Source organism: Bos grunniens, chromosome 9, assembly GCF_055505025.1.
Source record: "Bos grunniens cultivar Pamir isolate PY7600 chromosome 9, Bosgru_T2T1.0, whole genome shotgun sequence".
Classification (NCBI taxonomy): Eukaryota; Metazoa; Chordata; class Mammalia; order Artiodactyla; family Bovidae; genus Bos; species Bos grunniens.
The window spans coordinates 45,484,320-45,510,060 of record NC_141173.1 but is presented as its reverse complement, the minus strand read 5'-3'; the positions used below and the strand labels follow the sequence as shown (position 1 = coordinate 45,510,060).

The following is a 25,741-nucleotide window of genomic DNA, read 5'->3' as shown; positions in this document are numbered from 1 at the left end:
CATCAATTCTCCTTGACATGTAACAGTCAATAAAGTAGTTATGAACCCAGGACAAGCAACCAGAATCCTTTTTTAGGAACCGAGGTGAACAATACAAGGAGAGGCTATCTCATGAGATCTGGGATTGTCAGGGCTGTGTAAAACCTGAAGGGGCAAGGACCATCTTTGTCTATCACGTGGGAGAGGCTACTGGAAAACAAAACAACCAGAGAAAAGTAGATCACCTAAGAGACAGAGGCAGACAGGTTTACAGAAATATCACAAGCAGTCCTAGATCAAACTGTGCCTTACGGCATGTACTGATCTTCAATTACGTGAACTTCTCAGCTCTTCTTAAAAAATATATATATAAAGGTGCTGTTCATCACGAGTCCTGATTGATACAGCTCTTTCAAGAGCCCCTCAGCTCAAGCACCCCAGGCTGGAAGAGGATGAATCCACCAGAAGCTTGATGCAGAAGCCTGGAAAAAGTGATCATCAGTAAAGGAGAAAGAGTGAAATATTAATTAAACATTCTAATCAAAAATCTTTAAGGTAACAAAAAAATAAAATAAAAATAAATCAATGAGTTAGAAAATTAAAGGATACAACTTAAAAGTTCTAGAACCATTCCTTTCTAAAAACAAACAATCCCCCCACCATCACATTCAACCAAAGTTCTGGCTAAATTAATTATAAAGAGGAAAGAAGTTACAGATACTGGAAATTTGAAACGATAAAGAAAGACACACAAACATGGAGAATAAAATCATTGTAAGAAATATTTCACATAACCCCATGCTAGTAAGTTTTAAAATCTCAATGACGTGGACAATTTTCTAGGAAATACAAACCACTAAAATGGACCCAAATGAAAGGAGATATGAACAGAGCACAAGAATTGACTGCAATAAAAGAATTTGTCCTAGACAGCTCTAAAGCTTTAAATGATCAAGCAGATAATCCCTGTGCTATTTAAGCCACTTAATAATAAATGCAATAGCAACCATTTATTAAGCACTTGTGCCTACCGCTCTGCTACATGCTTCTCAAACATTATGACTCAGTTTTTACCACTACCATATATAGTAGTTTAGTCAAGGCTATGGTTTTTCCTGTGGTGTGAAGAAGGCTGAGCGCCGAAGAATTGATGCTTTTGAACTGTGGTATTCAGTCCCTTGGACTGCAAGGAGATCCAACCAGTCCATTCTAAAGGAGATCAACCCTGGGATTTCTTGGAAGGAATGATGCTAAAGCTGAAACTCCAGTACTTGGGCCACCTCATGCGAAGAGTTGACTCATTGGAAAAGACTCTGATGCTGGGAGGGATTGGGGGCAAGAGGAGAAGGGGACGACAGAGGATGAGATGGCTGGATGGCATCACTGACTCGTTGGACGTGAGTCTCAGTGAACTCCGGGAGTTGGTGATGGACAGGGAGGCTTGGCGTGCTGTGATTCATGGGGTCGCAAAGAGTCGGACACGACTGAGCGACTGATCTGATCTGATCTGATCTAGTAGTTTTCTCCAAATTATAAATTAGAGAATTGAAGTTTAGAGAGGTTGATAAGCATGACCAATGTCATACCTCTGATAAAATTGTGGAGTTAAAATTCAAACCTGCCTACCTCTAAAGCTATTCATTAAACAACTATACATTGTTGCTTTCCCATGAATAAACAGGTTCCAAGATCTTGAAAGAGTTCTCATCTGCTGCTGGGAAGAACAGGGTAGAAAAGAAGTTCTGGAAGAAGGGAGTCATTAGGATGCTACTGAATGTCTAGCTCAGTGGCAATGCATGCCTGAACTAGGCAGTGCCAGCAGGGATAAAAACAAGAAGGGTATGAGATTTTACAGAGGCAACTGGAGGTTCAGAGAATCGTGTGCATGATTATATACAGAGCTGGTCCAAATGGTCAGAGTGCCATCCAGTGCTATACAGGAGAGTTCTTGAAGTCTTTATTATGACATACGCCTTGATTTCCCCCAGTGAGAAAAATCAGAATCACAAATAAAGTCCCTCCAGTTTACAAAGATACTCTGAGCAAGTGAGGCATCTATGAGAATTTTAGCTCCTTGAAAGTGCCCTCTATAAAGCAAAACTATTATTATTCTCTAATCATCTCTAAAAGCACAAGTATTACTGTTCTCTAAACATGTCTAAGCATTCTCTAAGGCAGTTTTTCCAAGCTTTCTGGATCTTAAGAATTACCAGATGAGGTGCTTGGGAAACAGATTTCTACTCCTATCAGATACTCTAAAAGTAGATCGTGGGCATGTCTATTTTTAACAAGTACCCAGGTGATTTCTGGGCTTTTCAGGTGGCTCAGTGGGTAAAGAATCCACCTGCAAAGCAGGAGGGTTCAACCCTTGGGTTGGGAAGATCCCCTGAAGGAGGGCATGGCAACCCACTCCACTGTTCTTGCCTGGAGAATCCCATGGACTGAGGGGCCTGGTGAGCTGCAGTCCACATGGTCGCAAAGAGTTGGACACGACTGAAGCGACCAAGCACACATGCACAGGTGATTTTTATGACTGAGTGCTTTCCCCCTGGACATGGCAGACATCTAAGAGAAAAGAAAACGGCTCAGAAAAGTCAGTTATCTTCGTTCTTTAGTTGTTGGTTCTTTAATAACTGTTTTCCCAAAGATATCATGTCTGATGTCAACATTTGTCACAGAGGAAATGTAGATTGTTGGAACCAAAGCTGAGTAGTGCTTATGGGGAAAATATTAATGTTAAATGTACTCAAGCAGCTTAAGAATTTCATCAATGGTTTGGGGGCTGCTTTCCCTGGTGGTGAACAAATGGGGCAAGACTCCCAGCCTCTACTCAAGGTGTGGCTCAGCCTCCTTTTGGCACTCACCTCCAGCAGCTCAAAGGTTAAGGGGCTCACCATCTCCAATCTCTGGTCTGCCTAGGATGGCATGTGATTCCAAGCTGGCATGGCCCACGTTTCTCTTGCTCATGACAGCTCATCCTCCTCACCCCCATGTAATCTAATGTTCCGATTAGTGGACACACAAGTAAACACAGGACAGGGGAGGAAAGGGAGGGTATGAGCACCCTCCCTTGGAGGAGGAATGGGAACGAAACCAGTGGACCTGTGGCATTTGGGCTGCCAGGATCCATTTTCCTCCCCAGGGTTCTCCCTGCTTAGTGAGAGAACTCCACATAGCTGTCTTGTCACTCCGGAAGCAAAAGAAGGTCCCCAAGGTTTCTATCAAATCTTTTTTCATTGCCACAGTACCAGCCAAGGGACGAGCACAAACATGTCTGGAGGCTGGCCAAATAAAACTCCCTCTCCTGGGATGCAGTCACTGAACAAGGGACAGAGGGCTCAAGGACTGTAATCACGGATGCCATTAGCAGTGCTGCCTGAAACGTGGAAATTCCCACCATGGAGCTCTAGAACTACCTGGTTCCTGCCTGCTCCAAGCCTAGCTCTCCAGTCCACCCAGAAGCTGGCCTCATTGTCCTTGCTATGAATTCCTTACTTGCCAAACGTGGCCAGAATTCATTTCGGCTGCTTGCCTCAAAAACCCCATTGCAGAAAGCAAGAAAAAGACAAAAGGACTGCTTAGAAAAGAGGATGGCCCAGTACCAGCAAACTCTATCATACTTTTGACAATTACCCCAAGCACAGATCAAAAGGACATGGTTCCCTAAATACACATTTCAACTGTGGATTTACAAGAAGTATTTTTATGAACCATACTAAGGCTAAACATTTCTGTAGGAGGTGATGAAACATTTTAAGACCTTAGAAGTCTTGGAGATTGAGATAATAACTGGTAATATATTTACCTAAAGCACTTCCTGTTTCTAGTAGAGAAGGAACGACATAGTAGAAATTCTCAATCCAGGTCCTTACATGAAACATTAATAATGGAGGGCAGGGCATTTCATGGTAGGTTCATAAACACCAATTAAAAGAGGTGTTTACCTAACAGCTTCAAGGTAATCTTGGCCTAGTTTAATCATTGAGCTTTAGAACAACAAAACCACACTTACAAGTCATAATTCCAACCACTGGCAGAGGTGGAGATTCAATGCTCAAAATATAGGTATCTTTTTCTAAGACACTAAAATTCCAAAAGGAAAATGCTGCCTACTTTTGTAGATGAAAATAAAAAGACACAGATGTCTCTAATGTTCAACATTCTGAGTAAGCAAATAAGAAGACTGGAGTCTGAAGGTCTACATTTCAATACATTGAAGCAGCAGCACCTAAGCCGTACCACCTTTGTACAGAGCTCTGCTGAGCATGGAAAATGAACTGTTACATGCATTTTCTCAGCTGGGTGTTGCTAAAAGCTTGGACCTAGATGAACTGAGTGTGACTATATTCATTTTATAGATGAAGAAAAGAAATCCCAGGTAAGACACCTGGCTGTACTCACAGGTCAAAAAATGGAAGACTAAAGGCTATGACTTCCAGTCCCATCTGGCAAACACTCTGTTCCTCCGCCCTGTGTCCCAACAGAAGTGACACCAGCCATGTCTGGAAACTCACAGTACAAAAAGGATGTTCACAGTTTGCCCTAAAGCCTACAAAAGAACACTGCAAACCAAAAGAAGTCTTCTATGCTATGAATTATATCCAGTATTCCTCCGCTCGCAGTCAGCTTCATCTGCTGTCTGCTGGCTTAGAGACACTGAACTAGCCCTTCACGTGAGTGTACATCCTGGGAGCAAGCTTCTGCTATCTAGGCTCTGCTGCCTGACAGCCTGAGGGGGAGATGCAAGTGGACAAGAGGATCTCAGCTCGCCCAGCCCCTCATCAGTTCTTGCCCATGCTGGCTACGTCCCACGCTAGGGAGACCACACCACACAGGGAAATCTAGGCCAGGCTGATATCAGTACAGAGAGGGCAGCTCTTCATGCTACATCCTTTTAGGGTCAATCTTAAAAAACAACAACAAAAGTGAGCAGAAAACCACGTATCAGAATAGTCAGAATAGTTAGGATTCCAGGGAAAGGAGCTGACTGCCCTAAATGTTGTTCTCCACTGAACCTCTGTGACATTAAAATACCTACAGAGAAATCCTAGGCTATTTAACACCCTAGAGCTGATCAGAAGTCTTTTGAGATTTAAATCTTTCCTGCAGAGGAAGGGAGGAGTATACGCAGGGGAGGAGAAAGGGGATGTTTCCAGCTTCCTTACCTGTAAGAATGAGGGACTGTTCTCACTACCTTCATAGCCGCTTCTCAAAAGATATAACGGGCAATACCTAACTATTCCTCCAAATAGGGAGTGGGGAGCAAATAATGTCTTAGAAAAGAAGATCTCTATTTCTTTGAACTTCTATGAAACAGATGATAATTTTTTAGAAGGAATATACATACATTTTTGGGGCGGGGAGCAGTTCCTATTAAGAGATCTTCTCTCACAATCCACAAGGCAAATAGAGCTATTGGTACGGTCATTTAGCCCAAGGCAGTTCTCAGGGAAGGGAAAAAACAAATTGGTCTTTTGATATCTGCAGCTGGTATTCTACATTTGCTTACCTCCTGGACCAAAGCCCCAGGACAGGGCTTCTGTGGAAGCTAGACTTGACAATTAGTTACAATAACAGATGTAAATTCTTCCTCTTTGTAAGTATCTCCCCTTCACTAAGTAACAAGTTCTGGAATTCAATCAAGAGGTCAAAGCTGCAACAAGATGGAGTGAAATGGGGAGACTCTTCAAAAGGTGAGAAGAATGCTGCCTCTATCTGGACTTCAGGGCTGCAAAACCAAGCCCAGAGATGCAGAGGATTTCTTACTATCAGAAAAGGGAGCAGATGGTACCCTGTGGACTGACTGTACCATGACAGGCGGGGAGGCCAGGAGAAAGAAATACGTATTTGGTATCCTCCCAGGGACCCGCGAGCAGGATGGCTGCTGCAGTGACAAGAGCAGTGTAAGCAAACTTCAAGGGCTTGAGGGGCAGCGCAAGGCAGAGGGGGCAGAGCAGCCCCCCTGCCAGTGTACAGCAAAGCTTCTACAATTCCCCAGGAAGAGTGGTCCATCTGCACAAAGAACACAGGATGACGGTGAAGTCACTGGGTTTGGCAACGGAGCCACTGCTGATCACAAAGGTGGATGACAGATGGGACAAGGAAGAAGGGGTGTGAGCCACCTGAAAGGGCGCACAGACTGGCTTACGGACAGGAAGAGAGGAGATGGTTGTGATTAGAGCTGAAATGAGACGTGAATAGGGCTCACCTGAAGGGGCCGAGGCACCAACTAAGACGAAGAAACATGCTACAGAGAGCTAAGGCGGAGCGTGGGGTTTGGGGTTCACTTGTCTGTCTGTCCCGGGAAATTTAGGAAGTTAGATTAGGAAGTGAATCACATGAACGTTACAGTCAGTGGGTGGGGGGGCGGGCGTCTTACTCTTAGTAGTCTGGAGCCGCAAGTCCCCTCAGAGTCAAAGCATCAGGCTGCACACACACATCAAGGCTGCTGCACACACTTCCTTCCATGACCTGCGGAGGACAAGCTGGGAGAGCCTGCTGACTGGGAAGTATGGGCTCACCACTGCCGGGACCTGCCTCACTGTCTTCAAATCCTTTTCAATGAGTAAAACCTCTTCCTCTACCGTCTCCCTTCCAAGGTTTCCCTGGTGTCCCACTTACTCCGGTGAGACTTCACTACGGTTTAGACGTCTACCTCCAGAGTACGCCGCAGTTAGCAGATGTCTAAAGAGCTTTTAACCCAGAGTCTTCCCTTTATCTTCTGTTAAGTTTGTATTTCCATACAGATTCTTCTGGAACAGAGAGCAAAGAGCAACAAACCACTGTCTCTGAGACCTACAAAGGCACTTTATAAAGTTGTCACCCCCAAGAGCGCTGCACGCGTGCACCCTTCTCCCACTTCCTGCTCTACCAGGAGCACTTTTCACTTAGGAAAGCAAACTCTACAGCCCAACACTGTAACAGATGCACGGACTACAGCGTCAAGCACATCTACCAGGTTCAGCTTAAATGCTAAACTATTGTCGGAAGTGGAGATTTTCAATTTTCCACTATTAAAAATAACACTCGAAACTGGCCCTTTTCTATCTGAAGTGACACTACTACTCTCCCAGTAGGCCTGAAAACTCTTCTTTTTCCTTAAATATTTACTTTTTGTTGCTGCTATCAGGTGGGTTGATTTCTCGTTATTGATGTTACGTATGAGTGGTATTGATTTTATATTTATTCCATACATACATGCTTTATTGAATTCATTCTGTTTTCAGTTGTTTCCCTTAGGTTTTCTAGATGCATAATCAATGAATCGATAATTAATGATAATTTTATTTTATCCTCTACAAATTTTAGTTCATGTTTTATTGCACTGGTCAAAGTTTTGCAAACATATGAAAACACCAGTGACAGTTATTCCAGTCTAGTGTTCAGGATGCTTTGAATACTCACTATTAAAGTTATTGCTATGTTTAGTTTTGCATTTTTAAAAAATTCTTAAAACATTACCTAGATTAGTTATATAGGTTTACTTAATCTACGGATATAATAATATTAAACTAAATTTCTGTGACAAATTCTGCTTTTTTATTTTTAACCTGCTATCATTGTTTATAGTCTTCACATCAATGTTCACAAGAAAGGTTGGTCTGTATCTTCACTGTCCAATACTGGCAGCCATTAGCCACATGTGGTAACTGAGCACCCAATATGTGGCTGCTCTGAATTGATATGTGCTGTAAGTGTAAAATCGGAGAACATGATGGCACCCCACTCCAGTACTCTTGCCTGGAAATGCCCATGGACGGAGGAGTCAGCTAGGCTGCAGTCCATGGGGTCGTGAAGAGTTGGACACGACTGAGCGTCTTCACTTTCACTTTTCACTTTCATGCACTGGAGAAGGAAATGGCAACCCACCCCAGTGTTCTTGCCTGGAGAATCCCAGGGATGGGGAACCTGGTGGGCTGCTTCCTATGGGGTCGCACAGAATCGGACACGACTGAAGCGACTTAGCAGCAGCAACAATAAGTGTAAAATACACATTGGATTTTGAAAATTTAGTCTAAAGGAATGCAGACACCTTAATAATATTTTACATTGATTACATGTTGAGATGTTAGTACTTTGAATATAATAAAGTACTTTAATTAATTTCCTGTTTCTTTTTACTTTTTTAATGTGGCTACTAGAAAAATCTGAATTATATATGTGGCTTACATTACATATCTACTAGGAAGTGCTGGTCTACTGTTTCCTCTTTGCAAAGTAGTTCTCCTGAGTTTTTAAATTAAGGCTGAACAGATCTCAAAGAAACAACTAAGCCGCACAGGATATTCTACAAACTGGTACATTTGCTATAAAATAGGGTTATGTGGGCTTTGACAGCTTGAAAGGATTCATCCAGATTCAAGTGCCCCCCACCACCATCTTTGAGAATTTTCAAGTTACAAGTCTGCTGATATTTCTTTAATAAAGGATAAAGCCTCAAATGCTAGGAACTGTCAGAATTGGATAAGCTCTATTAAACATGAGATTAAATCAAAGACTTACTGATAGCATTTCAGATCTTGAGCTATCAGTGTTCCTCACTTCCGGGCTGGTTTTTATTGAAAATATAACAAGTGGCTTTTCTTTGTTTTAAAGGCTACATGAAGATTTTCCTCTTTACACTGAGGTATGGCTAATACACCCACCTCTGTGTACATGCCTCTAACACTGAGTAGAAAATGTTCCTGCTGCTCTTCTGCTTATTAGAAAAACACACCTTATCTTTTCAGTCTGAGACAAAAATTTCACTCATCAGATCTCAGATGACAACCAGCTCCTGTCAATAACGAGGTTGCTTCGAGAGGAGGATGCAGGGGAGGCATTGGCTGCACAGCCCTGACACCTGAGGAGCACTGCCTGGACAGGTTAGCGTGAGAGCAGGCACAGAGGGGTCACCCAGCGTGCTTGTAGGAGGACCCATAAAGTCCCACAGCGAGCAAAGACATGACTCTACTCCTACAGCGTGCATTCCCAAAGCTACTACACCCAGAGTCTTTGATTTTTTTTATCATTTCTTTAATGTGAAGTTGATAACCACCTGGACCACCTGATACCACTAATAAGCTGAGTGACCTTGGACACGTTATTTAATCATTCAAACTCAATTTCTTCATCTGTGAAATGGGGAAAAGAAAAAGATCTATTTCAGGATTTACGAACTGAATGAGACAGGGTATGCAAAGCTACCACTGAAGTGCCCAGCACACAGTAAAGATCTGTTATGAAATACATACCATGAAAATAACAATGCATATACCAATGTCATTAGCGTCTATCCAATGCTGACTAGATGATCACTAATTAGCAAAGTTTCACCTACTAGTTAAGTGGCTTGTCAACCACAGGGCCAGACATCATCACATAAGGAAGGCATGGCAAAATGTGCACGCATTACCACGTAAACAGAAACTGGGTCTCTAACATAGCTGCGTCACTCAATCCCCGTCAAAGGCTGCAGAAGTCCAGGTTGTACCCAATTCCTTAGACAAAGGAGTCAGCATAGAGACAGTCCTTGGGGGCAGTTTTCCAGAGACGCACAGGAAGTTCATCTCCTTCCCTCCTGCTCTCCATCCACTTCAGGCTATGTGGCTGCCTGTGACCCTCTGTTTCCAGGCTCAATCCGTCTCAGGCCAGTCCAAAGTTGGAGGACCAAGGCTGTCTGTGGCAGGGTTGAGGAGAGGTCGCAGCCCTGCCTCTGCTCCCTGCTCCTCCTAGCCTCACTTGCAGAGCTGGAGCCTCTGCCCGCTTCTCCAGTTACCCATTTGTTTCTCATTTGCTACCCACCAACCTCTAAAACTCACTGCTTCACCAAGGAAAAATAAAAATCCAAACATCAGTCATTCTCACCCATGAGATCTCTGTCTTTCTTGAAGGGAATGGGGAAAGGGTGAGAATAAGAGAGTACAGATACAAGTAAAAACCATGAGAAAACCTCAAAATGCTGGTGTGCTTACTTCAAGGACAAAGGACAGGGAAGAAGTTTTAAGAGTTTCTGCAGTGGGCAGAGAAGAGAAACGCTTGCCATGAAGAACAGCAGAAAGAGAAGCAGGCAAGCTGGTGCCTTGGGAATGAAGGAAGAAAAACAAGTTGACATGGGATTTACTCCAGCAGGAGCAACCTCTTTCTGCTTCTGTTGTCTCCTCTTCCATGTAACATCGTGCCTGGCTAAGCCCTTCACTCCACTCCATCCCTGGTGAAGCTTTTCCCTAAGGACATGAAGGCAGTGGAGTCTGCAACCCACTGACCAGGGAGCATGAAAGAGCTGCAGGAGGAGTACGGGACTGGGAGTGGGGGGTGGGCGTGGGCAAGGAAAGCACCCCAATCCCACGAGCCAGGTCCACATCAGGAGGGAGTGCCTTCTTGGAAAATCTGAATTGTCTTGGAAATCTGAGTTCAGTTCTCCAGAGAACACTGACATATACAGTGGCAAGGGACCACAAGATACAAGAACAGCTAAGACATAGGCTTTTAGAAGCTGGCCTAGAAAACCACTCAGCAGGCATTAACTTTTTTCTTTTTTTTTTTTTAATGGGAAATGTACTCTGGGATTCTAAAGAAGCTCAAATAAACTTCTGGAGTGCTGAGGATATTAGAAATTGTATAGATATTTTTATATACTAAGTTAATATGGCTATAAATAAAAAAGTCAAAGAACCTAGAGTGGATTGGAGAAACACTATTCCCTCATCCAAGCAAATTCAACCACATTCAGCATATGTAAATAATGAATCTCAAATGACAAGTCCTGGGCACTCCAAGAAGGAAAATAGTATCCATCGGACATCGCACTTAGGGGTAAGCTTCATTAACAAAATGAGACTTCACCTCAAAATACTACACGTTTCTCCAAAAGAATAGGAAAATTTCATATTTTTAGACAGAGTAGAAAATTCTCCCCTTCATCCCCTTATAAAATATAAAAAGATACTGAAAATTCAGTTTACTTATAATTTAGTTGTTGTATGGTTGTTGCATTAAAATCAATAAGTAATCTAAGACCAGCATTCAGTTTTCAAGACTTGGTACTACTTCTTCAATATCATTTTCTTTCCTTTTTGGAAAAAATGTATTAGGCAATTTTTTTCTTCACATAATTATTCTCTAGGTTTTTATTTTTCTTTGGTAGAAATTTGTTTTTCTTTTTTCAAATACTTCCATTTCAAATAGTTGGTTCATCAGTGACCCTAGAGTCCATAAACACTATTCAAAACAGCTATGTGATCTTCTATGGGACTAGAAACACTTTCACCTTTTCTCATGAATCATTTCACAGAGAGTGGTAGTATAAAACGTCTATTCATCATCCCACTGCAGACAACACAGGATAATACCAGGAGGGAAAAGCCATGGTTACTGATGTTTACGGTTTGGTCTGAGCTATGAAGACCACCTTCTCTTTCATCATAAGCCCTCATTTACCTTTGTCTGCTCGCTGTCTGGGTCTTCAAGCCAAGCATAAGGGTCACAGATTTTATGCCCATGATAATCCTGTACCTGCAAAAGACAAAGTGTGGTATTAGATAACTAGTGTCTAACCCCAACGACATCAGTACTTTTTGAATGTGACGGAGCTAGGAAAGGGGCAGTCTGAAATAGCCCAGTTGGCTCACTGGCAACGTGTCTGCCCAAATTACCACATGAACCGAAGTTGGCAGGTTCTCAAAGGTGTCAAACCACCCTTAATGAAAAGAACATTTTAGCTGGAGCGGGAAAAGAGATGAAAGGTCAGAATAGGAACAGCTCTGTCTGTACAACACAAAACAAAGGCCTGCCACTGCGTTAAAGAAACTTGAAAACATGTTGTTGGTGGCCAAGCGCTGAATGACACAATGCAGTGGGGACACCGGAAGGGCCCGCTTGGGAGGGAGCCATCACACACGGGTGCACTGCCCTGTTCTTGCTAAGCTTACAGATGCTTAGGAGATCTCCCGACGGGGTACAATATGATCAGCTTTGCCTTTAAGTCTAAACTACCAAAAAGCAAGTTAACTAATGTGCAATGATGCTCACTGACGTCAGAGAAAGCTGACTTTCATGCAATGAAAGAACATTTCTACAACTGAAGCTTCTATTCTGTTCAATGTATTGTTACGAAATGCTTTCTTTCATTGTGTAAGAAAGGAGGCACAAAGGTATCACGCATTCAGACTACCCTGATACTTGATGAGATAAAACTGCCGAGTGCCAAGAGAGCCTGGCTGAGGGGACGCCTTCGGAAGCCCCCTCGTGGGAACTTTTGGAAAACCAAATTTCTGGGTGGGCCTGGTCTCAGAGACTGACTGAGTTTGGAAGACCAACTGGAAGTCACCACTCCCCAGGTGATTATGCCTAAAGAAACTACTGACAGATAAATACCCCAATAACACAGTACTGTGATTAATCTAATCAAATGAAACCACATGGACAACATCTTTCCAATCAAGTCTCTCTCAACAACTGAACAGCATTCCATTTGAGGCTTCCTGTGTGCAGTTGTCTGGAAGACAACCAGTGTCTCAGATATTTCGTACCTGTCTCCTTGGTTTTGTTCTGTAATACCAGAAGGTAAGGGCTATTCCCTAAGGAAGGCAAACACTCTCCTGGAAAAGGAAAACCTGCTGTTTCTACTGTTTATCAAAATTCTACTATGGCTGTTGGTCAACTGAGACTCTCTCCCAAGCCTCAGACCCCTGGCTTTCTGCAAGGGGTCAGCATCGGTCCTCATCTGGTGCTGGGGAGAGAGTACCTGGAGACATGCACACCTGGAAGAACAGGCAACTGAGGTGGAACATACTGCTCAGCATATAATGACCAACAAGTGCAAGGCACATAAAACCAGTGAAAGCCTTCCCGATGAGTCTCCCTAAAATTATCAATTTTCAATCCTTACCAAAAACCTCTCTAAATTTTAGATGATTATCACCACTGAAGAAAAGGTTTTCTGCCCTGTTTTCTCATCTGCAAGTCTCTTATATTTTACACACCTTGAAATGGTTGCAAAACACGCTTACAGTAACAACCATCTTTTCTCTGACAATAGGAATAAAAAAAATGTAAAGTTGTGCAAGATCTTCCAACCCAGTATTTTTAGGAGCAATGTCATGCACAAGATGGCAACATGCCCAGGGCGACACAGAGTTCAGAATCAGAGCTGAGACTCAAAACAATCTGCAAACAGCTTTCCCCCAAACACTCCTCGGAAGGGACAGACCGGACACTTTAAAAATGTTCCTCAATTCAGTTCAGTTCAGTCACTCAGTCACGTCAGACTCTTTGTGACCCTGTGGACTGCAGCATGCGAGGCTTCCGGAGTTTACTCAAACTCATGTCCATTGAGTTGCTGATGCCATCCAACCATCTCATCCTCTGTTGTCCCCTTCTCCTCTTGCCTTCAATCTTTCCCAGCAGCATCAGGGTCTTTTCAGATGAGCCAGTTCTTCCCATCAGGTGGCCAAAGTATTGGAGTTTCAGCATCAGACCTTCCAATGAATATTCAGGACTGATTTCCTTCAGGTTGGAATGGCTGGATCTCTTTGCAGTCCAAGGGACTCTCAAGAAGACTCATCAATTCTTCGGCGCTCAGCTTTCTTTATAGTCCAACTCTCACATCCATACATGACTACTGGAAAAACCATAGCTTTGACTAGACGAACTGTTGTTGGCAGTGTGATATCTCTGCTTTTTAATATGCTGTCTAGGTTGGTCATAACTTTCCTTTCAAGGAACAACGTCTTTTAATTTCATGGCTGCAGTCACCATCTGCAGTGATTTTGGAGCCCCAAAGAATAGTCTGTCACTGTCTTTACTGTTTTCCCAGCTATTTGCCATGAAGCGATGGAACCAGATGCCATGATCTTAGTTTTCTGAATGCTGAGTTTTAAGCCAACTTTTTCACTCTCCTCTTTCACTTTCATCAAGAGGCTCTTTAGTTCTTCTTCACGTTCTGCCATAAGGGTGGTGTTATCTACATATCTGAGGTTATTGATATTTCTCCTGGCAATCTTGATTCCAGCTTGTGCTTCATCCAGCCTAGCGTTTCTCACGATGTATTCTGCATCATGAAGGAAGGCAATGGCAACCCACTCCAGTGTTCTTGCCTGGAGAATTCCAGGGACGGCGGAGCCTGGTGGGCTGCCGTCTATGGGGTCGCACAGAGTCAGACACAACTGAAGCGACTTAGCAGCAGGAGCAGCAGCACCTTTCCCTTCCCTATTTGGAACCAGCCTGTTGTTCCAAGTCCAGTTCTAACTGTTGCTTCCTGACCTGCATACAGGTTTCTGAAGAGGCAGGTCAGGTGGTCTGGTATTCCCATCTCTTGAAGAATTTTCCAGAGTTTGTTGTGGTCCACACAGTCAAAGGCTTTGGCATAGTCAATAAAGCAGAAGTAGATATTTTTCTGGAACTCTCTTGGTTTTTTGATGATCCACTGGATGTTGGCAATTTGATCTCTGGTTTCTCTTCCTTTTCTAAATTCAGCTTGAACATCTGGAAGTTCATGGTTCACGTACTATTGAAGCCTGGCTTGAAGAATTTTGAGCATTACTTTACTAGCATGTGAGATGAGTACAATTGTGCGGTAGTTTGAGCATTCTTTGGCATTGCCTTTCTTTGGGATTGGAATGAAAACTGACCTTTTCCAGTCCTGTGGCCACTGCTGAGTTTTCCAAATTTGTTGATGCTACTAAAACTCAGACATATCCAGAAACTTAACTTTTCACAGAGGGGGAAAGATTAACATCAAATCTTAGTTTTATGGCTAAGTGAAAGTGCTGCCACATGCTAGACCCAAAGCAATGAATGTCTGCTGAATATCCATACTGTTGTGCCTGATGTTTTAAAGCACCTTTGTAAGAGAGCTGATTATATTCCCATTTTACAGCTGCAGAATGCAATTCACAGAGATTGGAAGGGTTAAGACTGTAGATCTGCTGTGAGCTAAACATTGTGCCATAGTCACATTTATCTGATCTGGTCCTCACTGTAAGGCTACTACCAACTCATTTTTCCAGATGAGGAAACTGAAGCTGGACATAGTTAAAGCAACTGACAAGGGTCAGATGGTTAACAAGCAGGAGGTAGAACAGTGATCCCACCTTGAGCAGACCCCAAAGCCTGAGGACTTGACCTTTTGCTAATGAAGCAGACCAGTTGTGAATTGGCAGGTGCACAGCTGGACCTTTACTCAGAACCCAGTGTACCCTACTGGACTGCCTACTGATGATGTTCACCTCTGAGCAAACAGCCTCAACTCCCCAGTACCTGCCTTATAATCTAAAGCAGACTGAAGTCAGTTACTGAGTAGACATTTCTAACCAGGACAAGAAACAGATTCTCTCCAGGACAATCCCAGGAGCCATGCGCCCTCCCCTCATCCACCTGGCCCCTACATTTTTCTTTCATAAGACATTTTCCTACAAATAGGGTGATCTCATAGACCACATCCCCTGAACTCAAGCTATATAGTACCTGATTCTCCCATCTGATTTAAGTTCGTAAACCATTCCATATTTTCCAAAGAGGCTTTAAAAAGAGAGTTCTGATAAGACGCTATCACTATTAATATTTCACTTGTTTGGTCAGTAGTTTGCCTGCTGCCTCTGGGACTAAGTGCATATTTGTACACACGGCAGGCAGAGCCCACCAAACCTGGCCCCATTTTATCTTCCCTTTCCAGCTGCCGTCCAAGCTTACACCCCAGATGTTCTGGTCACAATGGCCTTCCTGCCATCCAAAACAAACGCAATTCCATGACTGTCCAGCCCTACATAACTATGACTTTAAGTCACATGACCAGGAATGTCCTTTCAACCTTAACCAACCGACCAACTTCCAGCCTCAATTCTCATACTGTCTCCACCTCCTGAAGCAAATTAATGCCATTCTCCTCTGTGTTTTCTACTCACCCTGCACACCCTGCCGCTGCAGGCCTGAGTTCCCTGAGGGCAACACTCTTGGGGGATGGGCCACAGTATCACACTGGAACAGCATGGTTTCCAAAAATCTGATAGCTAATGCAGAAATCCATCCAATGGGATTGCAAGCTCCAACCCCACAGTTCAGCAGGAGACTGCTCAGTGCATGGCTGGAAGACGCTCAAGGGAGAGAGACAGAGAGAGACAGCAATGGGTAGCACCTGCTGGAGAGAAATAAACCCATCCTAGATCAAGGCTACAATTTGAGTAAATGCATAAGTCAAGCCTGCGTTAGTAATCAGGACTCTGTCACAGGAAAAAGACACTGCCCACAGGCTGTCAGGGCTGGGATGAGTAACCTGTGTGATCTACAGAGCAGGGTCCAAGCTGGACCAAGCGCTACATTTCCTCGGCCTTGAGGCTGATCACGACTCCTCTGATGCAAAAGAACTGGAGATTATTAAAATCCATGGTATACTCTTTTAAGTTAATTGTTCATAATCTTTCTGACATCTTCATAAAATCCTCACTTAACCCTTTCAAGAACTGTTAAACACAGATTAGGTGAACTGCAGCGTTTTGGTAACCCGAAAAGTGAAAAGTTAAGGAAGAAACACCCCTCCCCCATTTAAATAAAACAAATCTAAAACAGTACTTATCAAATGCTATAATTTTATCTCTCCTGAAAACTCAAAGATCCTCAAAAACCAAACCAAGATATTTATGCCTTCCCATTGCTCATGTCTGGCACACTGCAGGGCCAGGGCATCACCTGAATGAACAAACGATTGATACTCTTACTACAGAAGCAAGTAAGCTCTGTTGTTAGCCAAGCCAGCCCTAATAGTTCATTCAGGGAAGAGAAGGCCTGTAACAGGCAAGGGATCGGCCAAAGGGCATCCAGGGAGGGAGGGACAACGCCACAACTAGCGCTCAGGTCTTCTTACTTGGTCTGTCCCCTTTCCATTCCTGCTGGATCACGTTACTCCTGTTGCACAAAGGAAACAACTCTTGAACCAAGGGCTTCTTGGGCGAGTAAATTTAATAAGCAAGCAGCTGAACAGACGGAGAAAACATGGTTACCAGATGGCCACAGGTCAAAGAAACCATGAATGCCTTAGTACCACTTGGAAGTCTTAATTTAAAACAACCCTTACATCCTTCGCTCTAAAGCCCCAGAACCCTTTACCCCCAAAATGAGAAGTACTCTAAAGTACAGACTTCAGGCACAAATCGAGTCAAAGCAAGCAGAAAAAAACTAGAAGTGTATTATACAAAAATCTTTTTATTCCAACTCTATTTTAAGTCATCCGAGGAATTTGGCTATTCCTACCAGAATTATGCCCACAACATTTGGATTTACTCCAGTTCTTAAGATGCCAAACTAATTTTTACACGCAAAAAAAAAGGTGTCTGCCCAGAATTCCACCCACGGGATCTCCACAGTGACTCTGAGGTTATCTACAAACTGAGGGAAATGGTGGCTAAGCCCTGCACTAGGCAAAACACTAGTCAAAACTTGATTCTGCAAAAGGCCACCCTGTCCTCTTCTGAGGCCTCCTCTGGCCCCCGCCGACTCTGCTCTGGTTTGGGAACACGCGGATCAGCACTGTCACACCGCGGGGCCCTGCCCCACCTTCCACGGACTCTATCTCCGCCCGATAGCGCCCGCCGCCAGCACCCGGCAGAGGGAAGCGCTCCACACACGTTTTAAAAATCGAATGAATGAACTTCAACTCTAAGTATTTTCAATTTGTGAGTTGAAAAAGTTTGCTTTTGTCTTATAATTGGACATCATCTACACACATCCACACTTTCTCCTACCACCATATTTAAGCAAGAGCCTCTTCCAAGCAAAAATGCAGTGACACGTTCTGTCTTCCCACTCTCTTAAGACGCCCATGCCCACCTGAGTGTTCGCCCTTGACCCCCATATCTTGGGAAGTGGTCTAGCGGCGGCTGACCACCGGCTCCGCCGCCAGCGGGCGGAGGGTGACGGCCACCAGGGCCCCCGCGCCTCGGGAGGGGCCGGGCGCCCCCCGCCGGGTCTAGCAAACAAAGGCCGTGGGGGAGGGGAGAGCAGGGGGTGAGGGGCCGCAGGGGTTGAAGGGCCGCGGGCGGCGGCTCGTGGGCCAGGCGCAGCTGGGTACTCACAGCGGTTTCGTCGCGGTACACGTCGGGGTACTGGAAGGACAGCATGGCCGGGGACGCGCAGGGGCGGCGTGGGTTCTGGGGCGGGCGCGAGCGGGCCGCGGGGTGAGGCGGGTGCCGGGAAGGCGACGGCGGCGACGGGCTGCTCTCGACCGGGACTCTCGGCCGGGACTCAGGACCGGACCCGCTGCGCGGCGGCGAGGACGTGCGGGAAGCAGGAAGCAGCTGTCGGCGAGGCCCGGAGCCCCTCCCCGGCGGGCGGGCCCAGCGGCGGCGGCGGCAGCAAGAGGGAGCGGGCGGCGCCGTGCGTGCGCCAGGCCGGGCGCACAGCTCCCTCTGCAGGAGCACCGGCCGCGCCCGCGCCGCCGCCCGGGCCCACGCCTGGACCACCGAGCCGAGGGCCCCCGCCACGCCAGCGGGGCCAGGGCGCCCGGCACGCGCCGGAAAGGGGCCCGCGCGGGCCGGGGACACGCCCAACACGCCGGCCCTGGCCCGCGCGCCGGGGACACGTGCGATCACGCCTGCGGGGCCACCACGCCTCCTGGCCCCTCCCGCCCTCCCCGAAGTCCCCCTGCTGGCCGCTTCGCCATTGCAGCGCTCGCCGTACCTCCCTCAAGCCGAACGAATCGCGGGGTTTGCTTATTCGGTTCTCTCATCGAATTGAAAATTCCTGTTCTAGGACTGGGTAGGGGCGGCGAAGAGAGACCTGGCCTCCCCAGCCTTGAGAGCGGAGGTTCTTGAGGTGACCTAATTTCCACCGCCTGTGACCCTGGACTTGGAAGGGCAGTAATAATGGATCGTGAGGACTAAGAAGGAAACACCACCCGTATCCTCAACTCCCCTGGTGGGCGCTGTGTGATTGAGCAGCTGGATTATTTAGGTGCTATGAGGTGTGAGTAGGACAACTGATGAGTCCTTGGGCTCCCCAGGTGTCTCAGTGGTAAAGAACCCGCCTGTCAATGCAGAAGAGGCAGGTTCAATCCCTGGGTTGGAAAGATCCCTTGGGCAAGGAAATGGCAACCCACTCCAGTATTCTTGCCTGGAAAATCCCATGGACAGAGGAACCTGGCAGGCTACAGCCCATGGGGGTCGCAAAGAATCCAATGCGACTGAGCAGCACACGTCTCAAATTTACCAGTTGAGAAGGGACCAAGGTGGGAGGATTGAAAATCATCTAGGGTTTTTTTGTTCATCCTTCTGGTTCTTTTATCGTCATGTCTTTTCTGCCAATGTGTTTGTTTATTAAGCATCTTTTATTTTGGGGGTGGGGGCAGGGCAGGAGGTATTAGATGCTTGACCTCAAACCAATGATAGTTTAACAGTTATATTTATTCATCCTTAGGCTAGTGATATGTGTTCTGGCCTTGCTTTCTGAACTATCAGGAAGAAGCTTTACAGCTCTAGTTATCAGAGGCTGATGGCTTCACTGGAGGTCCCCATCCCTCAGAGGCCTTGTGCTGTGGGAATAAGTAGCCTGCCAGGCTCCTCTGTCCAGAATCTGTTAAGACTGATGCCTCTGGCGTTTGCCCAGATAACCCATCCTTTAATTTGACTCTGGTTTCCAGGTAACTAACTTACTGACTGATGGAAGTGCAGTCAGTGATTTCCAACTACTTTCCCCCAAAGATTTATGTTATGTTTTCCAGTGTGACTTTTAATGAAAGTCTTATATTCCTGTGTGTATCTAATCTCCACAAAGCATCATAAAGTGTACAATATTAATAGCACCTAGAATAAGAGTGAGGTTCTCTTCTTGGCCCTGCCACTAACTGTTTCACTGGCTTTGAATGAGACCTTACATCACCACTATTTTTAAGTTACAACAGGAGAGAATTGGATCATGTGGTTTCAAAGAATTCTGAGATTCTTTAATTCTAATCAGGAACTCAAGTGAAGTTGTAGGAGCCTCAAAACTAACCCTAGAATTAAGAATGAAATTGCCATTCACTGGAGAGTGCTGTCCATACCTTGTGGACAGATGGAGGTGAGAGTAGGAGGCGAGACAGTAATTGTCGGTCTATTGAAAGGGCTTTCTCTGTAGCTTTCTTCTGTTTTCAAACCATCCGCCGGCACAGATTTGGCTGAGAGTCCATTGCTGGGCCTGAGGTTCTTACTACATTCATAGATCTGATCTTTTTTAGGAACTGTAGCTGTTCCCTCCCAATACCCTTCTCTCGATATAGCTGTGTGTTTAATAGGTTATGTGAGGTGTCTGGAATTACAGCTGTGAAGTCTGCTCCCTCCTCCCCTTCTCAGCCTAATGCCTAACCGAATTAAATACCAGAATGGGAGGACAGGGCTGAATTAAATCCAGATTAAAAATTGGGGCAGAGAGAGTGGATCAAGAATGAATTTTTGATTCATTTTTCCACTTCAGCTTATGGAACTTATTTATACCATTTCTAATGAGGTTCCCAAGTTAGGTGAGTTTCCAAGTCAGGAGAGAGAAATATTTTTTCCTCTTCTGTTATTAGGAGAAAAAACAGGTATGGCCCCTACGTGTAAAATGAACTTGTTTCATTTAAGTAAGAAAATATGAAATGATCTATTCATCTGTTTTAAATTTAGAACTTAATATCTTTTAGCAAATACATAATATGCATTACAAAAAAATGTGACTGTTCCAGATTCTTGACTGTAAAATTAGAGATAGATTAGGGAAGAACAGAGAGGAAAAGAAAATGAGATAGACAAAGCAGGATGGAGAGACAGCATCCCGCATTTGATGTGATCAAGAAAGGTTAAAAAAAAAAAAAAAGGCACAAAAAGATAATATGGAGACACAATAAACACATGGCAACACCTGTGGAAAACTAGCACTGGACACAATCTTGCACAGAAGAAACCTCATTACATGGCATTTAGAACATTAATGTTCAAAATCTTAAGTTTTCTTGGAACTTTCACAAATCTCGAGTAGTAATGATGGACCCGCTAGTGTTTTTATCATTAATTGACAATAAGCAGTGTATCTGACCTGCCCACAAGAGGTTGTCCGCCCTGTTCAGCATCTTTGAGCCTCTCTGGGCTTACTGAGTGGCAACCAGACTATTTTTCCGTTTACTACTTCTTCTCTCAGGTACTCCTTACAGGTGTGACCTTAAATTAGTTAATTCTGAAGAATTAAATCTACATTCAAGTTCACTGCGCTAGTCTTACTTGACATTTATAGTTTAACAATTTCATTGTAGGCTGTAGCATAGTGTTATGGCCTCTAATAATTAATGCTGAGTTACTTCACTCTGTATAACAGGCAGTAGGTTCATCCACTTCACTAGAATTGTTTCAAATTCATTCTCTTTTATGGCTGAATAATATTTCATTGTATATATATACCATATCTTCTTTATCCATTCATCTGCCGACGGACATCTAGGTTGCTTCCATGTCCTGGCTATTGTAATCAGTGCTGCGATGAACATTGGGGTACATATGTCTTTTTCTATTATGGTTTTTTCAGGGTATATGCCCATAAGTGGGGTTATTAGGTCATATGATAGATACTTGTGTTGTTGTATGGCAGAAACCAACACAACATTGTAAAAATTAAAAAATATATATATATATATTTTTTTTAATAATTAGTGCTGGAAAACATAGTCTTCAGCTCATAACTCTCTGCACCTTTGGAGATTCAGGGTCCTATAACCTAAAGAGTTTGGTACCCAGCTGGTTCAGGTGTTGCCTCATCCCCTAAAACAGTCTAAGGTCTTGAAGCCCTGTCTTCCTGATAGCTCACATTCCATTGAAAGGTAGCTAACAGAATTTCTGACTCTGTGCTAGCCTTACCATTTTCCTCCTTTCTTGTGGGGAGGAGGGGGAAAGGAAACACTTCATTGTTTTTATAGAAGTACTGCATGGAAACTTCCAGCTTGAACCATAAGGCAGACTAAATAGTTTCTGCTAAACAAAAAATTGTGAATGCATTGCCAGGCTCCTAGGGAAACTTTGCTCACTCCCTCCAAACAGACTGGATGTTAAAAAAAAAAATACAAGTGAAATCAGGAGAGTGAGAAGCAATAGAGTCACCAGGATAAAGACCTCCAAGGGGCATCATGTACATTGCATTCTGTGTATATGTTACCCTCTGGATTTGTGCAACTTAGTTTCCATGTACACACTCCAGGAAGACTGCCCTCAAAACCGATAACTATATCTGAGTTGTCTGTTACAACGGGTCATCTTTGAAGGAAAGCATCCTAATGTAGGGGCTTCCAAGGTGGCTCAGTGGTAAAGAGTCTACCTGCCAATGCCGGAGACTCAGGTTTGATCCATGGGTTGGAAAGATCCCCTGGAAGAGGAAACAGCAAATGGCAACCTACTCCAGTGTTCTTGCCTGAGAAATCCTGCGGACAGAGGAGCCTGGCAGGCTACAGTCCATGGGGTCTCAAAAGAGTCAGACATGACTTGGTGCCAAGTTAGTTGGCAACTAACAACAACATCCTAATGTAGGCCCAGAGGTTTTCTACTGATTAATCTAACCACAGCTTAATGCACAATCACAGATCATGCAAGGAAACAATATTGGGTTTAATCTGTTAGCATTCTGGAACATTTTCACACTCCTCCGAAATCCTCTGCATTGCGAGAGGCTGTGAGTCTAAAAACTATATTTCCAAAATGTCCTTGTCAACTGGTTCTGGCTAGGTTCTAAAGAGGTAGAAGGGGAGGGACTACTTTTCTCTTTTTACCTAGATGCTGGCAACAGCAGGCACCTGCAGGTCACAGCCACAGCACAGTTGGATCTGAGGAAGGGAACCTTCACCTAAAGGGTCGGCAGCAAATTTGTTCATTTCAAACACACTGTGGACTCCAGGCTCTGTGTCATCTGTAGGAGTGCAGGCTGTGGGCTTCCTATGGAGGAGTGGAAGGGTGGGTGCTGGTATGGCTGGTATAGGTAGCATCATAGGGTCTGCCACCACTTCACCCTTTGTTCCGCCAACCTTAGGAGAAAGAGTGGCTCAGGACAGTGATTAATCTCTAGGTAACACCACCTTTCCTTTTCAATCTTCCAGGCCCAACCTACTTGTATAACAAATTGCTTGTATTAAACTCCCCATTTGAAGTATCTAGCATGATTTATTTTTTCTACCTAGACATTTTTTAAATGAAGTGTAAGAATAATTAACAAGCGATGTTTAGACTCTGAGGGTTTTAGGTGTTGGAAAGATCAAATACATAATATAGAATGCCAAGATATGAAGTGCTTCCAGAAAAAAAAAAATGCCATCCCTGGAATAGTAAGTTGTAAGCAAATATTAAAATGACCAACTGGATTTGGAAAAAATAAAATATAACTTACAGAAATGAAAAATGATTTGGTGAAATTAAAAAGACATATACTAAATATCGAATTAGAAAGTTAATGAACTGAAAGGTAGTTCTGAAGAAATGACACTGAATGCAACACAGAGAGACAAAGAGGTAGAAAATATGAAAGAAAAGGACAAATATTAAATACAGAGAAAAAAGAAAAGCCATTTGATCTTTATGTGTTAAGAGAACAAAATTCCATACTCATTCATGAAAAAAGATCAAGGAAAAGTAGGCATAGAAGAGAATGGCCATAAGCAGATTTCAGTAACTATAAAAAAGAAAAAAAAAACCCAAAACCCCAACCCCCCAAGCTGCTGCTGCTGCTGCTGCTAAGTCACTTCAGTCGTGTCCAACTCTTTGCGACCCCATGGACTACAGCCTACCAGGCTTCTCCGTCCCTGGGATTTTCCAGGCAAGAGTGCTGGAGTGGGGTGCCATCGCCTTCTCTAACCCCCTAAGCTACAATCATTTAAAATATGGAAGCATTAGAATCATTCCCTGTATAATCTAAAAACAAGGGTAAACATGTTACAATCACCACTTCTATCCTGCATTGCACTAGGGAATTAGAGAAGAGAAAACAAAACTGTCCTTTTTACATGATATAATTGTTTACTTCCTTTTTACATGATATAATTGCTTCTTAGACAACAAAAATTCTGCCAATAAATTATTTAAAATAATAAGAGAGTTGCTCACTGTGGCTGGATATATGACCCCTGTGCCAGAGTCAACTGTGTTTCTACATACATGAACAAACAAATGGAAAAATTAGTTTTAAAAAGACTCACACTAGGGCATTTCCCTGGTGGTCCAGTGGTTGGGAATCCGCCTTGCAATGCGGGGGATACGGGTTTGATCCCTGGTGAAGGAATTGACATCCACATGCTGCAGAGCTACTGGGCCGTTGCACTGCAATTAAGACACAACACAGCCAAATAAATAATTTTCTTTTTCTTTTTTTTTTTAAAAAAAGCAAGACTCACACTAGCAACAGAAAGTATAAAGTAGCTGGGAATAAATCTGAAAAGAGATGTGTAAGTTTGGACCATAGAAAATTAGAATACTTTCTTTAGGAAAGACAGGAGAGAAAACCTAAATAAATGGAGAAATAGCTCATGTTCGTGGCTTGCTACATTTAATACTGAAAAGATGTCAACTTTCTTCATGTTGATTTGTAGATACAATGCAACTGTAGTTAAAATCTCAATACTTATTTATATCTTGGTGGAACCTGACAAGCTGGTTTTATAGTTTAAAGAGAAGAGTGAAAAAGGTAAGAAATGTCAAAACACTTCTGAGGAAGTAAGGAGAGCTTTTCCTATGAAAACTAATATAAAGCTATAGTAAGTGAGATGGTCAATACCAAAATCAGATTGATTATATTCTTTGCAACTAAAGATGGAGAAACTCTATACAGTCACCAAAAACAGGACCAGGAGCTGACTGTGGCTCAGATCATGACTTTCTCATTGGCAAATTCAGACTTAAATTGAAGAAAGTAGTGAAAACCACTAGGCCATTCAGGTATGACCTAAATCAAATCCCTTACAATTATACAGTGGAGGTGAGAAATAGATTTAAGGGATTAGATCAGATAGACAGAGTGCTTGAAGATCTGTGGACAGAGGTTTGTAACACTGTACAGAAGGCAGTGATCAAAACCATCCCCAAGAAAAAGAAAGGCAAAAAGGCAAAATGGTTGTCTGAGGAGGGCTTCAAATAGCTAAGAAAAGAAGAGAAGACAGATATATCCATCTTTGCAATGCAGAGTTCTAAAGAATAGCAAGGAGAGATAAGAAAGCCTTCCTAAGTGAACAATGCAAAGAAATAGAGGAAAGCAATAGAATTGGGAAAAATTAGAGATCTCTTCAAGAAAATTAGAGATTCCAAGGGAACATTTCATGCAAAGATGGGCAAAATAAAGGACAGAAATGGTATGGGCTTAATAGAAGCAGAAGATATTAAGAAGAGGTTGCAAGAATACACAGAAGAACTATACAAAAAAGGTCTTAATGACCTGGATAACCATGATGGTGTGGTCACTCACCTAGAGCCAGACATCCTGGAGTGTGAAGTTAAGTGGGTCTTAGGAAGCATCACTATGAACAAAGCTGGTGGAGGTGATGGCATTTCAGCTGAGTTATTTCAAGTCTTTAAAGAGGATGCTGTTCAAGTGCTGCACTCAGTATGCCAGCAAATTTGGAAAACTCAGCAGTGGCCACAGGACTGGAAAAGGTCAGTTTTCATTCCAATCCCAAAGAAGGGCAGTGCCAAAGAATGTTCAAACTACTGCACAATTGCTTTCATCTTATAGGCTAGCAAAGAAATGATCAAAATTCTCCAAGCTAGGCTTCAACAGTACATGAACCAATAACTTCTAGATGTTCAATCTGGATTTAGAA

The 25,741-nt window shown here is 43.7% G+C and overlaps 1 protein-coding gene across 2 annotated transcripts in view; it reads right to left on the bottom strand.

The window, feature by feature from the left end:
• The window catches only part of PREP (prolyl endopeptidase), a 129,540-nt gene extending 111,287 nt beyond the window's left edge, over nucleotides 1–18,253 (bottom strand). For both annotated transcript variants that reach the window (XR_015133009.1, XM_086317531.1), the window contains exons 1-2: nucleotides 18,024–18,253; nucleotides 11,398–11,472 (exon numbers count right to left, since the gene is read on the bottom strand). Coding sequence is in view for 1 of the 2 variants with exons in the window: in XM_086317531.1 (XP_086173657.1) it covers nucleotides 11,398–11,472; nucleotides 18,024–18,068 (120 nt within the window). In the remaining variant the exon portion in view is untranslated. The remainder of the gene's footprint in view (nucleotides 1–11,397; nucleotides 11,473–18,023) is intronic.
• Nucleotides 18,254–25,741: the final 7,488 nt, after the last annotated feature.